Source organism: Trichosurus vulpecula, chromosome 1 (assembly GCF_011100635.1).
Source record: "Trichosurus vulpecula isolate mTriVul1 chromosome 1, mTriVul1.pri, whole genome shotgun sequence".
Taxonomy (NCBI): Eukaryota; Metazoa; Chordata; class Mammalia; order Diprotodontia; family Phalangeridae; genus Trichosurus; species Trichosurus vulpecula.
The window spans coordinates 147,276,676-147,300,026 of NC_050573.1; the positions used below are offsets into that span (position 1 = coordinate 147,276,676).

The window sequence follows — 23,351 nt, forward strand, 5'->3', positions numbered from 1 at the left end:
TCATTTGTAAAATAAGGACAGTATCTTCAACTTCTGTGGCTATGTAAGTCTCCCATAAATGTTGTTTGTTCTTTAGAATTTGGTGGTGGTTTTTTTTTTACATTAAATTTTTTTTATTTAATTTATTTAATATATTTAGTTTTCAGCATTGATTTTCACAAGAGTTTGAATTACAAATTTTCTCCCCATTTCTACCCTCCCCCCCACTCCATGATGGCATATATTCTGGTTGCCCTGTTCCCCAGTCACCCCTCCCTTCTGTCATCCCACTCTCCTTCCATCCCCTTTTCCCTTCCTTTCTTGTAGGGCAAGACAAATTCCTACGCCCCATTGCCTGTGTATCTTATTTTCTAGTTGCATGCAAAAACTTTTTTTTTTGTTTTTGAACATCTGTTTTTAAAACTTTGAGTTCCAAATTCTCTCCCCTCTTCCCTTCCCACCCACCCTCCCTAAGAACTCAAGCAATTCAACATAGGCCACATGTGTATCATTATGCAAAACCCTTCCACAATACTCATGTTGTGAAAGACTAACTATATTTTGCTCCTTCCTAACCTACCCCCCCTTTATCCAATTTTCTCCCTTGACCCTGTCCCTTTTTGAAAGTGTTTGTTTTTGATTACCTCCTCCCCCATCTGCCCTCCCTTCTATCATCCCCCCTTTTTATCTTCTTCCTCCTTTTTTCCTGTGGGGTAAGATACCCAATTGAGTGTGTATGGTATTCACTCCTCAGGTCAAATCTGATGAGAGCAAGATTCATTCATTCCCCCTTACCTGCTCCCTCTTCCCTTCCTACAGAACTGCTTTTTCTTGGCACTTTTATGCAAGATAATTTACCCCATTCTACCTCTCCCTTTCTCCTTCTCTCAATATATTCCTTTCTCATCCCTTAATTTGATTTTATTTCTTTTAGATATCATCCCTTCATCTTCAGCTCACCCTGTGCTCTCTCTCTCTCTCTCTCTCTCTCTCTCTCTCTCTCTATATATATATATATATATATATATATATATATATATATGCATATATATATATATGTAAATACACACACACACACACACACACACACACACACACATATATGCATATTCCCTTCAGCTACCCTAATACTGAGGTCTCATGAATCATACACATCATCTTCCCATGTAGAAATGTAAATAAAACAGTTCAACTTTAGTAAGTCCCTTGCGATTTCTTTTTCTTGTTCTTTTTCTTAATTACCTTTCATACTTCTCTTGACTCTTGTGTTTGAAAGTCAAATTTTCTATTCATCTCTGGTCTTTTCACTGAGAAAGCTTGAAAGCCCTCTATTTTATTGAAAATTCATATTTTGCCTTGGAGGGATGGTGTTTTTAAAAAGAAAACCAGTGGTATTTGTAAATGCCCTAAGTAACTAATTATTAACTGGTAGATATAATGGGTTTGTTTGTTTTTTTGGTTTTTTGCTCTGTTCTATTAGCTTTCCAAATTTCCTTCTAAGCAGCTAATCAACAAGTTTCCAATATTTATTGTACTGCATCATTATAAATTTTATAATGAAAAAACTCTACCACTTTATTATTAGGTTAACTGAATGCTTAAGACATTATACCCAATTTCAATAAAACAGTCAATGTTTTAAGGGGTTTTGTCAGTAAAATAATATATATACATTTTGAAAAAATATTAACCACTTTTAGTGTATTCTACCTTCCAAATTAGAAAAAAGATCAATCTGATAATTTATTTCCAGAGAGAGATAGCTTAATGTACTAGATAGAGCATGAGGCTTAGAATCAATTAGGAAGACATGGGCACAGATCCTTCTTCCAATGCATCTGCACCAAGACCTGGGACGAATCACAAACTGAGTTATACTTCATCATTAAAATGGGGATAATGATAGGTATAGTACCTAGCTCAAAGGGATTTTTTTTTTGTGAGGCCTAAATGAGAATTATAAGAAATATACTTTGCAAGCCTTAAAATGTTAGACAGATGTTAGATGGGCAGGTGTGAGTGGGTGTCATCCACATCACTGAAGGTGAGATCATGGATCTTTTAAAGTACTAGATAATGCTGTTGACAATAGCTCCTTAATCCATTTTTCATTTTGTTTGGATTTTGTAAAATCACTTATCACTTACCTACTGGATGTATTGTGCCTCAGCAATGGAAAGGATATAAATCTTTGCAGATAAAAGTAATAGACAAAAACATATTGAGCACATAATATGTACAAAGCACCATTCCTAGACCTAGAAGTCATGGACACAAAAACAAGACAGTTCCTGTTTTCAAGTATTTTACAAAGTGTAGGGAATATGCAAAATACGTAGGGATCAGAAAATATAAGGTAATTTGGGAAGGTAGTAACTGGGAGCCTAAGAAAAGTTACTTTTGATAAGTGGTTCCAGAGCTGAGTAATGAGGATAGATAAGGATTATAAGAAGCAGAGACGACAAGGAAGCACCTTCCAGCCTATGCTGGGAAAATAAGACACAAAGATAAATAGCTAATGGGGAAGGGGAAGAATATGAAATGTCTATAAAGGCAGGGTGGAATAAGACTGAAGATGGATTTAAATTACAGGCTTAGGTATTTGTATTTTATTTTATTTTCTTTTATTTTCTTTTATTTTATTATATACTAGAATCAATAAAGCATCACTAAAGATTTCTGAGCAGGAATGTGACTTGATAACATCCATGTGCAAGACAGCTAAGTGGTACAGTGGAATGAGTACTGGACATGGAATCAGAAGACTTGAGCTCAAATTTGGCATCTGACACATAACAGCTGTGGTCACTGGGTAAGTCACTTATTTGTCTCAGTTGCTTCAACTATAAAATAGGGATAATAACAGCATCTACTTCACAGGGTTATTTTGACACACTGGTCCAATGCCAAATGTAAGTATTTTACTGACAATTCACACAAGGCAAGGTCTCACATGGAGGTCAGAAGAAGCTATCCAAGGACACTTTCAAGGTCTCTCTGAAGCATTCTGCTATTGATTTCGAGACATGGCAGACACTGGCATGGGACTGCCCAGAACAAAGTGCTTGAATTAAAAGAAGACACTGTGTTCTATGAGCAAAGCAGAACTGCAGTAGCTCAAGAACTTTCAGCAGCCAAGATGGTGGAATAAGCAGTTAATTACTATAACTCAAATTCACCTCCAAACAGTCATAAAATAGCACCCCAAAATAAATTCTGGAACAGCAGAATCAGTAAAAAGACTAGGCTTTGAGCTCATGAAACTTGGAAGATTAGCAAGAAAGATCCACCTCATTTGTGTAAAGGGGAAATGCATTACAGGACAGGAAGCATCCCAGCAAGCCAGCAGCAAACCAGTGGGAGATCCTGAACCGGCAAAGGGCAACACCAGGGCCCCCCAAGTGCCTTAGCATAGCTAGGGGAATGCTCAGACTCCAGCTCCAAGAACCACCATATGCTTCAGCATAGCTTGGGCAAACAGGCAATCTCCAGCAGCCAGACCTCTATGTGCTTCAGTGTAGCTCCAGGGAAAAGCAGAAACACCTCAATGGGCCCCAACACATTCCAGACACAACTAACAGGACCCTGGCTTAGCAACAGATAAGCCGCCACACTCCTACGGCCTCCAGCAGCACCAACCACCCTCACCCCAACCCATAGCACAGCACCCGACGAGAGGGTACCCTGTGGACCTCAGGGCAACACCAGTGCAGCACCAGGTAAATAGCCGAGGCCTGAAGCCCCGGCACAAGAAGCCTGAGACAGAGCCCCTTCCACCCTGAGTGCCAGGCTCAAATTTAAAAGGAAGCGAAAAGGCCAAAAAAGATGAGCAAAAAACATCAAGAAAAGAATCTGATGATATAAAGTTACTGCGGTCACAGGGAAGATGAAGATGCAAACTCAGAAGAGGAGAACAACAACAAAACCCCAGAGGGGCACAGGAAGGGGTCTTGTACTGGTAGTCAGGGTGGGACTTTTTTTTTTTTGGACTATTGTTATGATCAAGTGCCTTTGATGAGTCTGGCTTTGAGGACCTGCTTATGTCAAGGGAAAGCCTAGTTCACACAGGTCTGAGTTGCATGGTTATGACACCTGAAGAAGCATCACATGGTATTGAGGCCTATGGCTGTGAAGTCCTCTGACCCTGAACAGGGTATATAAACTCAGAGGCCGGGGTTTTGCTTGGGGGCTCTCACTCACTGGAAGAGTGTCGTGTGATTTGACCAGATGAGATTCTGGGTAGCTGCTGGAGCCCCCCAGTTTTGAAAACCCAGATGTTGGTGCCTCTCTCTCTGGTTACCATGTAATCCTTTGGTCAGATAGCTACAGGCCTCTCTGTTGATAACCGTGTGTACTTGTTCTGCTTATATTGTCTCTGTTTGTAATTGCTTTGTAGTTCAGGGTGCTAGCTTTTCCCCCTGAACTAAGTGAATGATATACATACATTTGATTAAAGTAAGATTGTTAGCCCCTTAGAACTGTTTTCCTTAGAAAAGCAGATCAAAGAACCTGTGCTAGCAGCCTTCCTATGTGCTGGTGTTGTTGGTCTTACACCCCCACAGCAGCTGCTAGCATCATTATTGTTACAGAGTTTAAAAATCATATGAGAGACAGAAGAAACAACAGGAAAAAAAATGAGAATGCAAAAGAATTATGAAAAAAGAGTCAACAGCTTGCAAAACTGTTTAAAAAGTAGAATTGGCCAAATGGAAATGGAGATACAAAAATCTACTGAAGAAAACAACTCCTTAAAGAGTACAAATAGTCATATGGAAAAGAAAGTACAAAAGCTAACTGAGGAAAACAACTCCTTAAAAGTCTGAATTGAGCAAGTGGAAGCTAATGAATCTATGAGATGTTAAGATTCAATCAAACAAATTCAAAAGAATGAAAAAATGGAAGAAAATGTAAAATACCTCATAGGTAAAACAACTGACCTGGAAAATAGATCTAGGATAGACAATATCAGAATCACTGGACTACCTGAAAGATATAATTAAAAGGAAGACCTGAACAGCACCTTTCAAGAAATTATCAAGAAAGACTTTCCTGATGTCCTGGAACCAGAGGACAACATAGACACTGAAAGAATCCACCAATCACCTCAGGAAGGAGATCCCAAAATAAAATCTACAAGTAACATTATAGCCAAATTTCAGAACTATAAGGTCAAGGAAAAAATACTGCAAGTGGCTAGAAAGAAACAAACAAACAATGAAATTTCAGGGAGTCGCAATCAGGATCACACAGGACTTGGCCGCTGAAACATTAAAGGATTAGAGGTCATGGAACATGATATTCCAGAAGGCAAAGGAGGTAGGACTACAACTAAGAATTATTATTATTTTTTTAATTTTCACTTTCCTTCTTTATTTCTTTCATTCTTTTTTTTGTTTGAGTCTTCTTGTACAAAATGACTACTTTGCAAATGTTTTACATGATTGCACATGTATAACCCATATCAGCCTGCTTACTATCTCAGGGAGTGGGGAGGGGAAAAAGGGAGGGAGTGATAAAATTTGGAACTCAAAACCTTTCAAAAAATGTTTAAAAAATTGTTTTAATGTAATTGGAGGGGAGACAAAATATTTAAATTTTTTAAAAAGATCAACCTAGAAATCTGCACAGGAAAAACCAAGTGGATGAAGAAAATGATGCTCAAATTATGACATATATATATAGTTCTTGCATATTCATTACATATGCACAATGATCTAGGCTCAGAACTGAATGAGAGGAGATCAGGTTAAATTACATTAGGAAATTAAATTTCAAGTAAGTGTAATTATCCCAAGCTGCCTCCTAATATCAAAAACCATTTTTTTATTTATTTAATATTTTTAGTTTTCAGCATTCATTTCCACAAGAATTTGAATTACAAATTTTCTCCCCATTTCTACCCTCCCCCCACTCCAAGACGGCATATATTCTGATTGCCCCATTCCCCAGTCAGCCCTCCCTTCTGTCACCCCACTCCCCCCATTCCCTTTTCCCTTACTTTCTTGTAGGGCAAGATAGATTTCTATGGCCCATTGCCTGTATATCTTATTTCCACAACTAAGAATTATTTACCTGGCAAAATTACCTGGCATAATACATCAAGTAAAAAAAATGGTCATTCAATGAAATGAAAGGATTTCAAGCTTTCATAAGGAGAAGACAGGAACTTAAAAAAAATTTGACTACAAAAAAAAAGAATTGTAGTATCTCTCAAATGACATGTGAGATGCACAAATTTAGAGACATCTCCATTCCAAGTGTTTATATGGCCTATATTTATGCCCAACCTGTGGTAGAGCCTTCTGAGTTTGTACTGGTCTGATCAGCCACAGTGGGACACACTGCACCTTGACCCCAACATAGTGATGTCATTTTGGTCCTCTTCAAAAACAAAGGACAACAACCAAGCAATGAGAATAAAATGAGATAATATCTATTAAGTGCTTAGCACAATGCCTGGCACATAGTAGGCACTGCATAAATGTTTATTCCCTTCTCTCTCCGTACCCCCTAGCCCCCCATTTTAGGAGTATTAATTTTGCAGGTATGGGGATATAGATTAGAAATTTATATAAAAACTAGAAGCAGCATGACCAATCAGAAGACTCTGAAGATAGTTCTGGTGATAGAGAGAAGTGAAGACATTAGTGATGTGGTAGAGGTGGAAGAGACTGTAAGTGGCCATATTTGGGATGTAAAGGGTGAGAGAAAAGGAAGGATGGACTTCAAAGCTGTGCAAGCAGGTGACCAGAGGATTGGTGGTATCCTCAACAGAAATTAGAATATGTGGAGGTGGAGTGGGTTTAGAGGTGGAAAATAACTGGTTCTGTTTTGTACACACTGAGTTTGAGACTTCCAGGGCTAGACATATAGCAAACAATTCTATGATGCAGAATGAGAGATTAAGGCTGGAAATACAGACTGGGGAGTCATCTTCATTGAAATAGTAACCAAATCTATTAAAGCTGATGATATCATAGAATATATATAGCAAGTAAGAAGAAGTGGAAATTGTCATTGTCACTACCCTTGAGGGCTCTCTTGGTGGGTGGCTGCAGGAGGAGACATATACACCTACCAATACATACAAAATATGTACAAAATAAATACAAAGTAATTGGAGGGGGGACGGGGAAGTATTACCAACCGGAGGATCAGAAAAGCTCTAATGTAGGAGATGGCCCTTGAACTGAACTATGAAGGAATTAGGGAATCCAAGGGGCAGAAGTATGGAGGGACACATTCCAAACTTGGGGGGGGGGGAGCCTGGGAAAAAGCCACATAGGATGAAGAATGCCACGGGTGAAGAACAGCAAGAAAGCTAATCTGAGTATGGAAATGCTGGAAAAATAGATTGTCATCAGATTGTTGTGTAGAAGGCCATAAGTGCTAGAGTTTATACTTTAGCCCAGACGCAATAGTAAGGGACTAATGATTTTAGATCAGAACAGTTACATTATCAGACCAGCAACTTCAGAGATTCAGACTGTGGAAGCAGAGAAACCAATTAGGAGAATATTGCAGTAAGCCAGGCAGCAGTAAATGAAGGCCCAAGTTAGTATGGTGGTCATGTGAATGGAGGACAGGATTAACAAAATATAAATGGGATAGAGTGGAGAAACCAAGTACTGTGATTTTTTTCTCCCTTTTCTTTACCATTAAAGCTTGCCAACATACCTAAGTAACTGCAGCATGGCACAATAAAAAATACATAGGACTGAATCAGGAAATCTAGGTTCTAGTATAGAATCTGCCACTAATCTACTTTTGTAGTGACTTAAGCAACTCCCTTAAATTTTCTGGGCCTCAGTGTTCTCATTTGTTAAAATGAATAAGTTCAACCAGATGATATCTAAAATCTTTTCAGGTCTAAAACTGTATGAATCCAATCATACATAATAACAAGTATTAGACCATCTCAGAGTTCTTTGATTCTGACTTAACATTAATATAATAAGAATGAAAGGATAATGTTTTCTTCATCAGTTTTATTAATTATATTTTTGGCAATGCAGGAGTATGTCTTTTTTTCATACTAAACAAACATGGCTTCCAAGAAATTTAATTTTTTTTAAGTTACTAAGATTTTCTCATCTGGGGTATCTCCTCTTCTATGCTCCCTGCTCCCAACCAGCTTACATGCATGGTTTAAGGATTAAAGTAAAAGATGGTGAGTTACAGTGGAAATAAAATCATAGCAACAGTACACCACCATCCTTCAGAACAAGTGGAAAGTGTGATCAAAATATGATATAAAAACAACCCAAAATGGAACAATATATAAACTTCTTAGGTGAACCAGAATTACATGGAAAAGTATCCCTCATGTTTTTCATAGCTGATGAACAATTTTCCCATCAGTTTCTATAAAAACTTACTAGATCCAATAATAGCAAAATTTTAATTTATGAATGATCTCAATACTCCATTACTGTCAAAATATTTTATTAAAGATGTATGCAACTCTTTTAAGAAGAAAAAATAAACCTTACCCTAGGCATAATATAACAAGCAACCCATCTGCTTAGTGGCTTTAGCTAGCTGTTAGCAAATTATATCTGTGATCCCCAGTGAAAATACTTTTTAGTGTAACCCACTACACTGAATCTGACCAAAACCATTTACCTAAAATGACTGTGGGCACATTAGAGATCATCTCTCTCAAAAAGGTAATTAAAATCAAATGAAATAAATCAATAAGCTCATTTTGAATCCTAGGTATCTAAGGACTGCATATTCTTAGAAAAGTAACCTTACGATTTTTGCAACTAGAGCTTCTTGCTCCTTTCATGTGATCATATTTATAATATCATTCACTGTAGAAAGAAGGAAGCTATTTGAGAAATTTTTCACATTATGATGGTCTTAGCAACAAAAGATTTTTCCAGTATTATTACAAAGATATGTTTATTAAGGCCCCACAGACTAATTATATGCATGCAAAGTGTCTTCATTCTTTTTAAAATGTAGGATAGAGAAGGCAGAACTACTTAGCATCTATTTTACTTATTCTTTCTCTTCTAAGAAGGCTCTTTGGCACAAGACAAAAATGGTTAATGGAGAACTGATACTCCAAAATAAGTAAGGATGGTATGTATTTTCAAGACACAGAAACTAGGAGCGGCAGATGAAGTACATGTTAAGGTAATAAATGAACTTTAGGTGTGACAGTTGAATCACTTTTGGTAACCTTTGAAAAACTAGAAAATTATGCAGGATGTGAAAGATCTTGATGAAATGGAGATGGGGAAATAGTATCCCAGTTTTCAAAAAGGAGAAGAGTAGATTCACTTTTCAAAGTAGAGTTCTGTATACTTCACTTTGATTACTGACACAATTCTAGAATATATTATAAGGAGCAGAAATCGTTGCTACATTTCAAATGCCTGACTAGAGTAGATTACATTTTTAATTGACTACCTATAATGAAAAAGGGAATGCAACAGATTTAAATGAAGTCTGGGAAGACTTCTGATAAAGATCCTCATGATATACTTGTTGATGAGATGTAGAGATGTGGGTTGGTAGATAATGAAGTTGGGCTGACTAAGAGGCCAACTAAAATATGAAAATAAAAGAGTACTTATTAATTGAGCTATGTGAACTGAAAAAGAATCAATCTATCAATAAGGCTTTATTAAGAACCTATTACACAAAAGGCACTATGCTAGGCACTAGGAATAAAAATATAAAGAACAAAATAATAGCAACTCTCAAGGAAAGCTTACATTCTATCAGGGAAGAAAATATGCACATATTTAAGTATAGAAATAAATATAAAGAGGATATGTAAACATGCAAGGTCATTAGGGGAAATGGCATTAATGCTTGGAGGAATCAGGAAAGATTTTAAGTAGAAGGTAGTGCTTGGGCAGCATCTTGAAGAAAAAGAGAAATCCTATGAGGAAGAGGTGACGAAAGTACATTCTAGGCACGGAGGAATGGCCAGTGAAAAGGCACTGAGATAGAAGATACAATGCCTTATATGGGGAATAGAGAGATCATCACTTTAGCTAGACCCAAGTTGTGAAAAGCTAAATAAAAGAGTTTACATTTTTTCAAAGAGGTGATAAGGAGCCATAGTCAGATCTTGAGGAAAATCCTTTGGCAGTGGGGTGAAGAATGGACTGAAGTAAGGAAAGTCTTAAGGCAGGAAGCCCAATTAGGAGGCTATTGCAATAATCTAGAGAAGCAACTGAACTTAGGTGTGGTTGTGTGAATAGATAGAAGGGGTAAGATTTTATGGAGTAAGAAGTAGCAAGATTTGGTATGTGACTGGATACATGAAGAAGAATGAGGCATAAAGAATAATATCAAGGTTAGGAACCTGGGGATTGGTATAACAATGGTACATTTGACAGAAATATGGAGGTTTGGAATAGAGGTAGGTTTGGGGGTAAAGAGAGTGAGTTCCATTTTCAACACATTGAAATGCAAGAGAGACTAGGTATGTGAGTTATCTTCACAGAGATAATTCAACACATAGGAATTGAGATCACTGAGAAAGAAAAAACAGAAGAGGATACAGGACAAAACTTTGGGGAACACTTACAGTTACAACATGACATATATGATAAGCCAGCAAAGGAGACAGAGAAGGAACAATCAGACAGATAGTAGGAAAGCCTGAGAAGTAGTCACGAAAATCCAGAGAGAAAAAAGGGTCCAGGAAGAAAAGGTGACCAACGTTGTCAGTAGAGATGTCAAGAAGAATAAGGACTAAGAAAAGGCCATCAGATTTGTCAATTAAGAAATCACTGGTAGCTTTTTTGATAGCAGTTTCAAAGAAATCTCTATGACGGTGTTACTGGGTTTCGTCCTTGTCCATAGATAGGTCAACATTTTTATCAATGACTTGAACACAAGCACACAAAACAAGCTAACCAAATTGGAATTCCTAGAAATTCTGAAGTTCAAACACAGGAGAAACATACAAACATACAAAGGTAAACATGAATAAACAACAGAAAAATGGTCAGAGAATATAAACAAACAGTCCTCAAAAGAAGGATTGCAAAGAACTTACAACCTCCTGTCAGTTGACAAAATGGCCAAAAAAAGGCAACAGTCAATGTTGGAGGGATAGTAGTGAGATAGGTACGCTAATACATTGTTGGTGGAGCTGTGAAATGGTACAACCATTTTGGAAAACAATTTGGGAATTACACAAATAAAGTGAATAAAATGTCCACACCCTTTGAACCAGAGACTCCATTACTAGGCTTTCATCTCAAGGAGACAATCAATAAAAAGAAAGTCCCCATATACTCCAAAATATTTATAGCCAGCACTTCTGTGAAAACAAAGTGGATAGCCATTGATTGGGTAATGGTTAAACAAATTGTAAATGAATGTAATAGAATATTACTGTTCTGTAAGAAATGATATATGTGATGAATATAGAGAATCATGGAAATATCTATATGAAATGATACATACTGAAGAGCCAAGAAAACAATATATACAGAAACTACAAAAACATATATGGAATAATACATGAAAAAAAATCAAAAGTAAATGTAACAAAATTATAAAGATCAAGTGGGACTCAAATGAAGAGATATGAGAAGACACTCCCAAACTACTCTCTCTTCATGGAGGTGGCACATCCACAATTATTATACATTGCACCGTTTTTGGATTTTTTCCATCAATTAGCTGTTGTGACTTTTGTTTTTCCCCTCTCTAAAAAATAATATTTGTCATATGAGATGGCGCTCAGGGAGGGGGATAAAGGAGAGTTACTTGGGATACTAAGGTGATAAAAGAAAAAATAAATGAAAATTTACTTTTTAAAAAAGATTACCTAACAATAGTCTCCCACTTTCTACCCTCACTTAAAAATATTTTAAAAAGAACATCTGAGATAAGACCAAAATTGTCATAATTTCTATGAAAAAAACTCATATTGACTTCTAAGAAGTGCAACCCTCAAAAACTTCTGCCTCCAGAGAGATCCCAGTAGTTCTTTTAATAAGGTATACTTGTGATAGAAAACCACAGAATTACAGAATATGTGAGCTGAAAAAGGACAAATCGGATTGTCTAATTCAACTCCATCAAAAAGAAAATGAGGCCCCTGGGCCTTATTTCAGGCCATACAACTATTTAGTGGTAGTCAGGACTACATCTTAACTCCAGGTTCAGTGCTCATATGGTCAAAGGAAAACAAGCACTCATAGTACAATTTATATATGGAATGTGCTATGATCTAAAATAACTATGGCCACAACTTAAATTGTTAAGACTACTATCTGAATTCAAATTTATCATCAATCTTCCAGGAATAACAAGAATCTAAAAAGGCAGACCCCAGGATGTACAGTATCATCATACACAATCTTAAGTTGTTCAGTTGTTTTGAACGATATAAAGATATAAAACTAAAGGGACTAAGATTCACTTCAACCATTTAGAAAATACAGGATCTACTTTATCTGGTTTTGTATCTAATAAGAGTTTAAGATACAAGAATATTAAAAATGTTACTACAAATGCACTAGCACTGATTATATACAAGTTATATGTAAATATGTGCAAAATAAGGTACTATCATGTGCTTAGTTATTATTTTTTTCAAAAGCATTTACTGGTATATATACACACAAGTTCTTTCTAAATTCCCTTGAAAATAATGTAGAAAATTCAATTTGATAATTAGAAGTTACCATATCTGGCAATTCCATTCCAAATGAAGATTTAAATCTCTTGAAAAGGTCTCTTTTCCTCAGAGTACGGGTGACCAGTGAGAGCAAAAATTTGGGTCAGGAACTATTTCTATATTATGTTTCACTGGTTGGTTATGTTGCTACTTTATATCCTCCTAGGGAGTCTGATGAACGGAGTTTGGAAGTTTAAATCTGATTCTATCCCTCTCCATCTGGTTTGCGCTGCTGAATAATAGCTCAAAATAAACTTAATTGTTCCTGGCTAACCGGCTTCTAGACTAATTTGGAGAATATCTAAACTTTATAAATGGAGACCTCTAAAATTGTTATATATTTTATGAAATACTGGAAAAATAAAATGGGAATTTAACAGTAATTTGTCATTTAAGAAAGACTAGAAGTGGAAATTGAAAGAAAGTCGAAAGGAATAAAAATTAAAGATTTTAAAATGGGAAAAAAAAGACTAGGAAGGGCAGATAGCCCTTATGTCCTACTTGACAGACATACATACAACTGCATGTCAATCAAATTCACCTAGTTGTCCTGCCTACTTATCAAACTCAACATATCTCAAACTAAGCTCAATACTTCTATCCAAACCTGCAGTCACTGGCTAACTTCCTATAACCCACTAATTGTATCAACGTCTTTCTCCTCACTCAGACTTAAAACTGCAGATACTTTTTAGTATTCTATCAATCTATTACTCATATCTCATCAGTTGAATCTACCACGAAAACATCTTTCCAACTGTTCTCTTCCATCCATTTCCACTGTAGCTATCCTGGTTGAGTACCTTATAATATACTGTCTTTCATACTGCCTTCATCCTATGCTCTAAAATGTATCATTAATCATTTTATAATTTTAAGATGTACTTTCAAACTTCCCTGGCTTTGTTCAAGCTACCTGTTTCCTTTGCCCAGAATGTCCTTACCTCTCATTTCTGCCTGTCACATTCCAGCACATTATTCCAGCTAAAGATCAAATACTACCTCTTTCACAAAGTATTCTTTTATTCAGCTTCTCCTTCTTTTCTCTATAATCCAAAAGCATTTTGCTTGCTGCTCTCCATAGACATTTAGCACATTCTACATGGTGTTATATTTATAGTTTATTTATCTCATCTCCTTAACTAGACAGCTAGCTTTCTCAAAACAGGGTCTATGCCTTGTTCATATTCATATATTTATATGCACTCAATAAATGTTTGTTAAATTAAATTGCCAATGCAAATGGTATCAAGAGTGGTGTCCATTCTAGCCTGGAATGAATAGGTTGTAAAGATTTCAGTAGAAGCCAGACAGAAGGAGATAGTTACAAATCAAATCTTACAAAGTTATTTTGGCACATGGACAAAAATCCATGATTTGCCAAGAAGGTATTAACCAGATTGTTACCTGGTTATTCTTAAGAAATTGAGAAAATTAAAACATTTCCGTGTTAGAGGAAAAAAAGAAATGGTCATTTACTGGAAACACTGAGAGAGAAAAAGTATATTACTGTATTATAAGGAATAATGAATATGAAAAATTCACAGAAACAAGGGAAGATGCATATTAAATGATGCACAGTGAAAAAAAAGACCCAAAAGAACAATATAATACAATAACAACAAAAATAAAAATAACGTCAGCATCGAGATGAAAAGTTATTTTATGATATCAAAGTTCTGTCCTGGGCTGTCTTGTCTTTCTCTATACTACTTCACTTGGTAATCTCATCAGGTCCCATGGATTTAATTACTATCACTATGCTGATGAATCTCAAATCTACCTTTCCTGACCTATTGTCTCTGCTGACCTCCAGTCTTGCGTTTTGAGCTGCCTTTCAGACATCTCAAACTGGATGTCCTGTAGACATTTTAAACTCAATATGTACAAAATAGAAGTAGAATAGAATCTTTTCCCCTAAATCCTATGCCTACTGCACTCCCACCTTCCCCATCACTGCAGTGGGTAACACCATCCTCCCCATTCTTCAGGCTCAGATTTCTCCTGGATTTTTCAGTCTTCTCTCCACCTCCCCCCCACCGCCACCCCCACCCCCACCCCCACCCAAGGCCTGCCCCACCCTAACCCCTCCAAAATCCAGGCTGCTGCCAAGACCTGTCAAATTTCCCCGTGCAACACCTCTTGAACATGTCTTCCTCCTCTCCTCTGTTGCTGCTACCCTCTGGTGCAGGTCCCCACTATCTCATGCCAGGATTACTGCATAGACTGCTATTGGGTCTGTCTGCCCCAAGTCTCTTCCTACTTCAGTCCACCACTTAGCTACTAAAGTGATTTTCCTGAAATGAACGTCCCATCATGTCACCACCCTACTCAATAAATTACAGTGGCTCATTATTATCCCCAGGATCAAATATAAAATGCTCTGTTTGGCATTCAAAGGCCTTCATAACCTAGACTATTCCTACCTTTCCAGTCTCCTTATACTTTTACTCCCTGATTTAGTGACAATGACCTCCTGGCTGTTCCATAAACAAGATACTCCATCTTTTGGCTCTGGGCATTCTTTCTCACTGTCTCCCACCCCCAGAATGCTCCAACTATTGAACTCTCAAGCTTCCTTTAAATCCCAACTAAAGTCTTACCTTCTATAGGATGCCTTCCCCAACCCCCTCTTAATTCAGGTGCTTTCCCTCTGTGAATTATTTCTTGTTAATCCTGTATATAGTTTGCTTTGTGTATATTTGTTTGCATGTTGCCCCTTCCATTAGATTGTAAGCTCCATGATGGCAGGGGCTGTCTTTTGCCTCTTTTTTGCATCCCTAGTACTTAGTACAGTGCCTGTCAAATAGTGGGAGCTTAATAAATGTTTACTGATTTACTGACTGATAGTCCTAATTTCAGTTAACAACTAATAAACTATTTTGTGAGGAATACTCTTAACCAGGAAATATTCTGTACGTTTGTTAAAAAGTATACCATGTCCAAATAAATTGTACACTTGTTTTCATGAAAATAAGCACTTAAATAAAACACTATGGATGAGAAAGAGGAATAGTACAGAAGGGAAAATGTTTACTTTACATAGGCTTGAATTTATTTCCCTTTAAGGAGTCAAGAAAGCCATCCTTAGGACTTGGTTGGTTCCAAGGACCAGGGATATAAGAAGCTCTCCCTCTAAAGTTGGTGGTCTGTGGGTATGGCCTAAATTCCCACTGCCATCCAGGAATGAATTTATGCCCCAACAATGCAAAAAAGTAGTTTTCCAAATTAGCAATGAAGAATTACAGTATTTTAAATTTTATTATAAGATGATTTACTTCTTTTTAACAGTAATTTTAATTGATATCTTTTGTTTAACATTCCATAAATTTCCAGAGGGTGGACAGGTTTCTACTACTATGGAACTCAAGAGGTTACGTGAGAAGTTTAAAATAGCAACCTAATAAGTCATTAAAATAATGGTTAGTGAGGGTATGATCTAACGGGTAGTAATCTTGATTTTTAGCTTGCTACAGAGTTCACTGGCTTCAGGAGCTCATAGATTTGCCTTTGCAAAGCCAGTTAAATCCGTGAGAAGCCCCAGATGGTAACTGTCTTTGTTGTTTTCTAAGTGGCTAAGAGGAGGAGTTCTGAATCGTTGGCCCCTAGATTCATGCCATCTCCCACACACTCTCTCCTCTACCCCTATGACTAGTTTGTCTTACAGGCAACTAGGTCCCACCTTCTGGGTAGAGCCACCTGAGTAGCATTAAGCTCTAGCTATAGGTCTCCCTATCCACACGATCTCACACAGGCTTGGAAAGACTAATTCATGAAACCCAGTTGTTGAAATGTGAGCAGGAAATTAGATGTCCAAGCAAACAGAAGCTTTGGGGATGAAAGGAAGATACATCAGGCACTGGGAAAATTTAATTCATGAAATTGATTTGTGAAATTCAAGCAAGAAATCAAAACAGTTTTGGCAAAAATGGTTGCCCTCAGAAACAGAATCTGGGAACGACAGGATGAGTTATCAATGCACAACAATATATGAGGGTGAGCAAAGGGTGATGATAACCTCTTCCAATGAGGAGCTCTGGGTGTGACTCTTGAAACACAGTGTTGAAAAGAAGGAAAAGAGATAAAACTACTGAAAGGAGTGTCTCTGCTCAGGTGAAGGTAGGTGGAAGACACCTTGTCTGGGTCACAATTATAGTGGTTGATCAGAGCAAACTTCTCATAGGAATGGATATTATGAATTATTGGCTGTCAGTATCTATATGGACACTAACAGTAACTTATGCTAGTTGGTGTGCAGAGCCAAATCTTAACTTGTCTGAACCACCATGTGAAGTTCATAGTGAATAATGTCATTTCCAATTTGGGGGAGATGAAGAACATTGGAGTATTTGGTTATACTGACTCCCTTTATATCTTGTGTGTCCAAGGAAGAAGGCAAATATGGTACTCTGAATCTTATAGTAGGTTATCAAGAGCTCAAAAAGGCTGATATTTACAGTCCCTTCCAATCCTGTCACCGTGATAGAACAGGTAGCCTGGGCCCTGGCTTAGTGCTCCTGGGTGACTGAACTCACTAATGCCTTTTTCCTTATTCCAGTGGCTGACACATTTAGGGGTAGTTTGTTTTTAAATGGGAAGGGGAGTTCACCATACATTCCTTCCTCAGAGTTACTTGAATTTTCCTTCGTAATGCCACAGTTTGGTATGTAGAGACCTGAAACAGGTATTTTCTGAGGACATTTATGTCTGCCACTACATTAATCTTATAACGTTGACTGGACTGAATGAGACTATAAGGGCAGAGGCCCAAGATCAGATGATTGCTAACATGAAGGACAAAGGGAGGAGGTTAAACCTAAGAAAATGTAGGGTCCAACCCACTCAGTTATGTTTTGGGGAATGAATGGATGGATGAATGAATGAAACTAAAAGCAATTATTAAGAATTTACTATATGTCAACCACTGTGCTTACGATACAAACACAAAAGCAAAGACAAGGAACTTATACTCAACTGGCTGATCAATACAAGTAGCAGAGTTGTGGCTAGGGAAGGGACCAGTGGTAGGATTCAGCCAGTTCGCACAGGTTCCATACCTAATTTAATGGTTGAGTTCTGCCAATTGGTTGTTAGCAGGGGCAGGGCCGGCGCCTCGGCTTGATTCCCTGGAGAACCCATTGTTAATTCATTTGAATCCTACCACTGGAAGGGACCTGAAAATTATGAATGGTAAATGTGGTATAGGAGAGCAGATTGACACAGTCCAAACAGAGCAATGGTAGAATTGATTTGATCCAGCTCCTTATTCCAGAACTGGAGAAGAGGAAGAGGGAAAAGGGTTACAGTTGTTTTGGCAAGGTGGCTGGCAAGGATGTGAGGAGATGGCCCAAGAAAGGAGAAGCAAAGTGAAATTAGGCTGGGGTTTTCCTGAAAGGACTGTTCAAGACAGGCAGGCACAAGTCAGGATAACAATGCCCAGGGCAGATGTTCTAGAGATGAAAGGGCTAAAATGTGCAGGGCATGATCTTTGGTGTGGGCATCAAGGTGCCAGCAAGGTTCATCATGTTATGATAATTGGATTAGAGAAGTAGAAAAGCAAGTTCCAGGTGAAGCTGAAGCCATGACTGACACAGGAAATGAGGGAAAAATTTGCTTTGATCAATAGTTACCTCTATGTCACGGCTAGTTCTTATACAGATAGATAGTTAGAGATGTGGAGATAGCTGTTGAAGAAATTTCTACATGGGGTGGAAGTAAGACTGGATCACTCCTAAGGTTCTATATGACAATAAGGTTCTATGATAACTGCGTTTAATACCATGTATCTGTATCAACCTGGAGAAAGTAAAATGTCATCTTCTGTAGCACTTAAGAGAATTTTCCAAGACTGTCATCCAGATTTCTTCAAAATTGGTAAGGAAAACAGGCAGGGAAAATTGAGAGTAACAGACTATGAAGAAGCTGGTCTGCTTCCCAATAGGAATATCATGATGTAAACTAGAGACACACAAAGATTCATACTCTTACAGAATAGTAATGTGAACAAGGTATTGACCTGTCTACCATTTTCAAAAAGTCAAGCCTGTTGTTAAAATACAAGTCAACATTACTTACTTTGTGATTTTGACTCAATAAACTTTTCCAGCTTCTCACAGTGAGCAAAATTAAATATGTCAAGTTGAGAAAGATATAAATATGTGTAAAAATAAGAATTGTTAGTTTTAGAGGAGGGATTAAATGAAATAATCATCAAAGTACAATCACCTTAAAATTAGAAGAAAACATTAAGCTAGAAGGGATAAATCGTGCTGTATATAGATATTGCTACTGAAGTGTGGAGACAACATATCTAACCAACAAAGTCAGATGCCTCAGCTTTTTAAGAGATGATAACAACAACAACATTTATACAATGGTGCTTTAATGCTTGCAAAGTGTTTTTATAAACGTTATCTCTTAAATAGCTAAACATTCCTCTTAATTCAAATATATGAATTAAAAAGAACAAATTCTTCACAAAGCTTGCCTTTCCCCCCGCAAAATCTTCCAAGCACTATAGTGCTGCATCAAACATATACAGTTTTTTCAGTCAGCATGTATGTTCATAAATATATATATATATGGATATATGTACACATAAATATATATGCCAATATTCTTAGCTCACTTACCTTGAGCAGTAACAATCTTGCAGTATGAAACCTGATTTACATAAAAATAAATATATATGAAAGAAAAAAGCATAAAATATAATGACCACAGCAAGATTTTTAATAAGTTTACCTTCTTCAAGAATAGGTCGCAAGATAAGAAATGGGATCTCTTGCAAAGGTTCCATGTATTTGTGTCCAGCGCTAATAATCTTTATCTGGGGTAAACACAGAACAAGGGTTCCTGGCATGCTGGTTTGTCCATGGTACCAACTTCTTACTGTTCCAGGGATGTCACCAGATACAATTGTACTTGGGGAAGGCAGGCTGTCATTTGGAATGAAAACACAACAGGATTGTATTTCAAGCTGGAAAACAAAAGGAAATAAAAATGTTACACAGATTAGGACTCAGACTAATTTTTTTTTTAAAAATGCATTTATGATACCTGCACTAGAATAAACACGCGACACTACCAAAGAAATGTTAAGTCTTTATAAGTCACATTTACTGGGTAAAAAAATACTAAGTGAAAAGGTGCTGTTTCTGTCTATAAACTTGATCAAAAGAGCATAGCCACATAAGCTGAAAATATATCTGCCTTTCCACAGCTATTTCCAAGAAACATGATTGAGTTAGAAAATGTGCTGGCAAAAAAGGTGAGAAAATCCTCCTTCTTTTGCAGTTCATTAGCTTTTGTTAGCACCAGCTAAGGCCTTAGAGATGACTAGCATTTTATATGCTGTTACTTTCTGAAAAGATTTATTTCAATGTGAATTCTTCCTTTCCTTTGTAGTTTACAGACTGAAACATAAGGGGAAAAGATCCAAGCTCAAACTCTAGCCAGTCTGAAATGAGTAAATCCCTTAGTTACATATTGATATGCTTACTACAAACAAGATATTATATATATTTGTGTGGGCATTTTTGTCTATGTACATACAAATAGGAATGAAGGAAGCAATAAATAAATAAAAGATTTATGTCTTTTGTCACCTTTCATATTGGGAACTATGATATGAATTCAAGTGAAATTTATTTCCCTCCCTCATCTACACAATACAGTTACTAAGTCTACTATGGAAAATTTCTGATAATTTTGCCAGACCCTTGGAGACTTTAAGCAAGGCTGACTAAGCCCAAACCAAGGACTGAACTCATCATGACTTCTTAATTCGGAGGCGATGTAGACTAACGTCTGTTAGTCTTAGTTGGCTCTTGCAAGTAATACTCTGCACCTGGATATCAAATAGCCTCAACAGCTTGCACACTTGAATGCTTTGTTAAGAAAATACAAAATATGTTTGTTAGCTTCTTCTAAATGTTTTGGACATATGATGTTACTTAAGGATGTGATAAAAACAAAATTAGTTTGCTGCTTTATAACTCAACAGTGCCTGATAAATACTCAAATATTCTGGGAATTCATATCAATAATGGGACCATATTTTCTGAAAGATAACTAAACACAAAATACTGGGATACACCTCCCCTTGGGGCAGATGTATTCCCTCATGAGAGCAATTATGATATGTAATAGGGTTGGAATTCCTTGATACCATAAATAATTTGCCAGCCTGAAAATAAAGCACAGATATTCATCTTTACTTCAACACTTCTGAGCCATTTTGCTTAGACAAACTGACATCAATTCACTGAAGAAAAATCTAAGTAGAATTTTGCAAAAATAAATACGTTGTTACATGAAGTCTGGGCTTGTTTCTTATTCTAGTGCTATTTGAGTTAGAAGATGAAATTAATTATGTATTTGATAAGTGGTTTATTGATCCAAGATCCCAGAATGTACTTTATTTATACTGGAAAAGAAATAACTTTGTCTTCCTACAGACATGTCACATTTAGATTTTTAAACATGGTTAAAATCATACAAATTTTAAAATGCTCACAAAGAGCATTTTCTCAATCAATAACAGTTGGCAGGAGGGACCAACAACAACAACAATAATAATAATAATAATAATAATAATAATAATGCTGACAAAGCTACCACTCTTATCAGAAAAGCTTATTTAAATATATATACACATATTAAGTAAACCCCATATATATCACATAGCTATTAACATCCTAGCTGACACCTCACAGCAATGTAGAGATGACCTTGGGTTCTTGAAGTTTCTGCAAGTAAAGGCAGATCTCTACCTAGTTTAAAGGGTTCAAAGGACAAAACTAGTGACAAATCACATACAAGTCCATTGTTTAAGGACCATGCTAACTAAACTCAAACCAGCTCAAGTGCTGCAGAGTGACAAATTTTTTAAGTATAGCAACTCTCAAAGGCCATTTGCTAGGTAAGCCTAAGCTTGTGGAAGGATTAGCCCCAGGAACGAAATCAGGGCTCCCTGAATTACAGAAATATATACCTGCAAGTATTTTGTTGATTAAAGGCAAGTGCCAGAATCAAAACTGTATAAAACATATAATAATCACATCCATGATATTCAAATTTCATCAGTTTAAGAATAAACTACTATTTCTGCTCAAACTGTAAAACATGCAGAATCCATAGTTCAAAAGAGGTATCATACAGTTTTAAAACTACAGTAGATGAAATATGATAACTAATGATAATAGAGTGACTTAAGGCATGCAGAGAGCTTTATGCATATAATGACATACAAGTAATTTATGTGCTTTCTCTAATTAGCTTAATCTCAGTCAAAAAGGCTAAAGAATAGTAATAATAATCTAATTGTATAGTTCACTAGTTATTAAATCATAAGTTAATATAAATGAGAGCCTGAGCAGCATTCTGAATAAAGAGCTAGCCTCGAAGCCAGGAAGACCTGGGTTCAAATCTTGACTCTGATGCATATTGGCCATATGATCCTGGGCAAGTAACTAACCTAAGCTCTCAGTGCCCTTAGGCAGCCTTCATTGGCAGTCGCAGCTTCCTTAACGAGAAGTTCCCTATATCAGTGAAAAAAAAACCAGTTCTAATCTCTGTTTCTATCCCTGCTAGAATTTCAGAAATAATATACAGCATATTTTAAAAATCAGTTGCCTAAGTAAGAAATTCTTAGTTCACTGGAATGAATTACATGAATGTGTAGGAAATAGCAAATGTAAATGGCAACTGAATAGATTTAAAAAAGGAACATAACAGATTCCTTTACTGATGGGCAAAGAATCTCTATATACATAATCCAAATAGTTCAAAGTCATTATTAGGTTACATTAATAACCTATATTAAAGCTATCATATAAATCTTTTTACACTTTTTAAATAACTACTAAACTGTATGTCTAAAATTGTGGTTTAATGTAAAATGTTGAGTGATTTATGTAACTGAATATAAATCTACAGCAGTAAATCTTGCATTAATGTAAGGATCTGACAATCCAAGGGAAAGAAAATGAAGTAATCTGCCAGTAAGAAGTCCTCAAGCCGGGGGTCAGATCCTGTTCATGGAAACCATCTGGTTGGGACCCTCTGAGCCACACCAAACACAAATGATCTTTTAAAAAAATATCCTATTCATTAATGCATCACAGCTGCACTGAGTGTTACTTCATTTTTCCATGGCAACATCCTTTCTGTTTCAAGGATCTTATTTCAGTTTTGGTAGCAACGTGTTCTTTTGCCAATATTGAACACATTCATGTGTTAAAGAGAAGGAATTATTACAAATTCTTGAAATAGAATCACCTCCTATTTTGATTCCTATTATGTCAAGGGCTACACATGTGAAGTATCATCTACTTATGATGAACCAATGAAATAAGCATTATTTTGTCATCTAATTTTAAAAAGTGAATTAAATGGATTGAATGTACTCTGAGTTCTTACTAATTTGCGTACACTCTAAAAGGTAAGTCCCACTTCATTATTTTACCCTTATACTGTACCAAACCTTTTACCCCCTCCCCACCATTCATTCAGATCTAGGTAAAAAGAAAAATAAAGTAATATCTTGCTGACATTTCCTTCTAATTCAAACCATCCACATCTTCAACACAATAGACTTTGAAGAGGTGGCAGCTTTGTGCAGAAAGCAAAGAGGTTTCACAGATGCAGGTCACAGTGAATTACTTTCAGAGCTATAAGAGAGCATCAGGGAGTTTTCTTGAAGCTGATA

General features: G+C 36.6%; 1 protein-coding gene across 1 annotated transcript in view; it reads right to left on the reverse strand.

The window, feature by feature from the left end:
• VPS13B (vacuolar protein sorting 13 homolog B) overlaps nt 1–23,351 on the reverse strand; it is a 1,100,792-nt gene that overhangs the window by 553,553 nt on the left and 523,888 nt on the right. Inside the window, 1 exon segment of the mRNA XM_036759288.1 lies at nt 19,385–19,619. Coding sequence (XP_036615183.1) covers nt 19,385–19,619 — 235 coding nt within the window.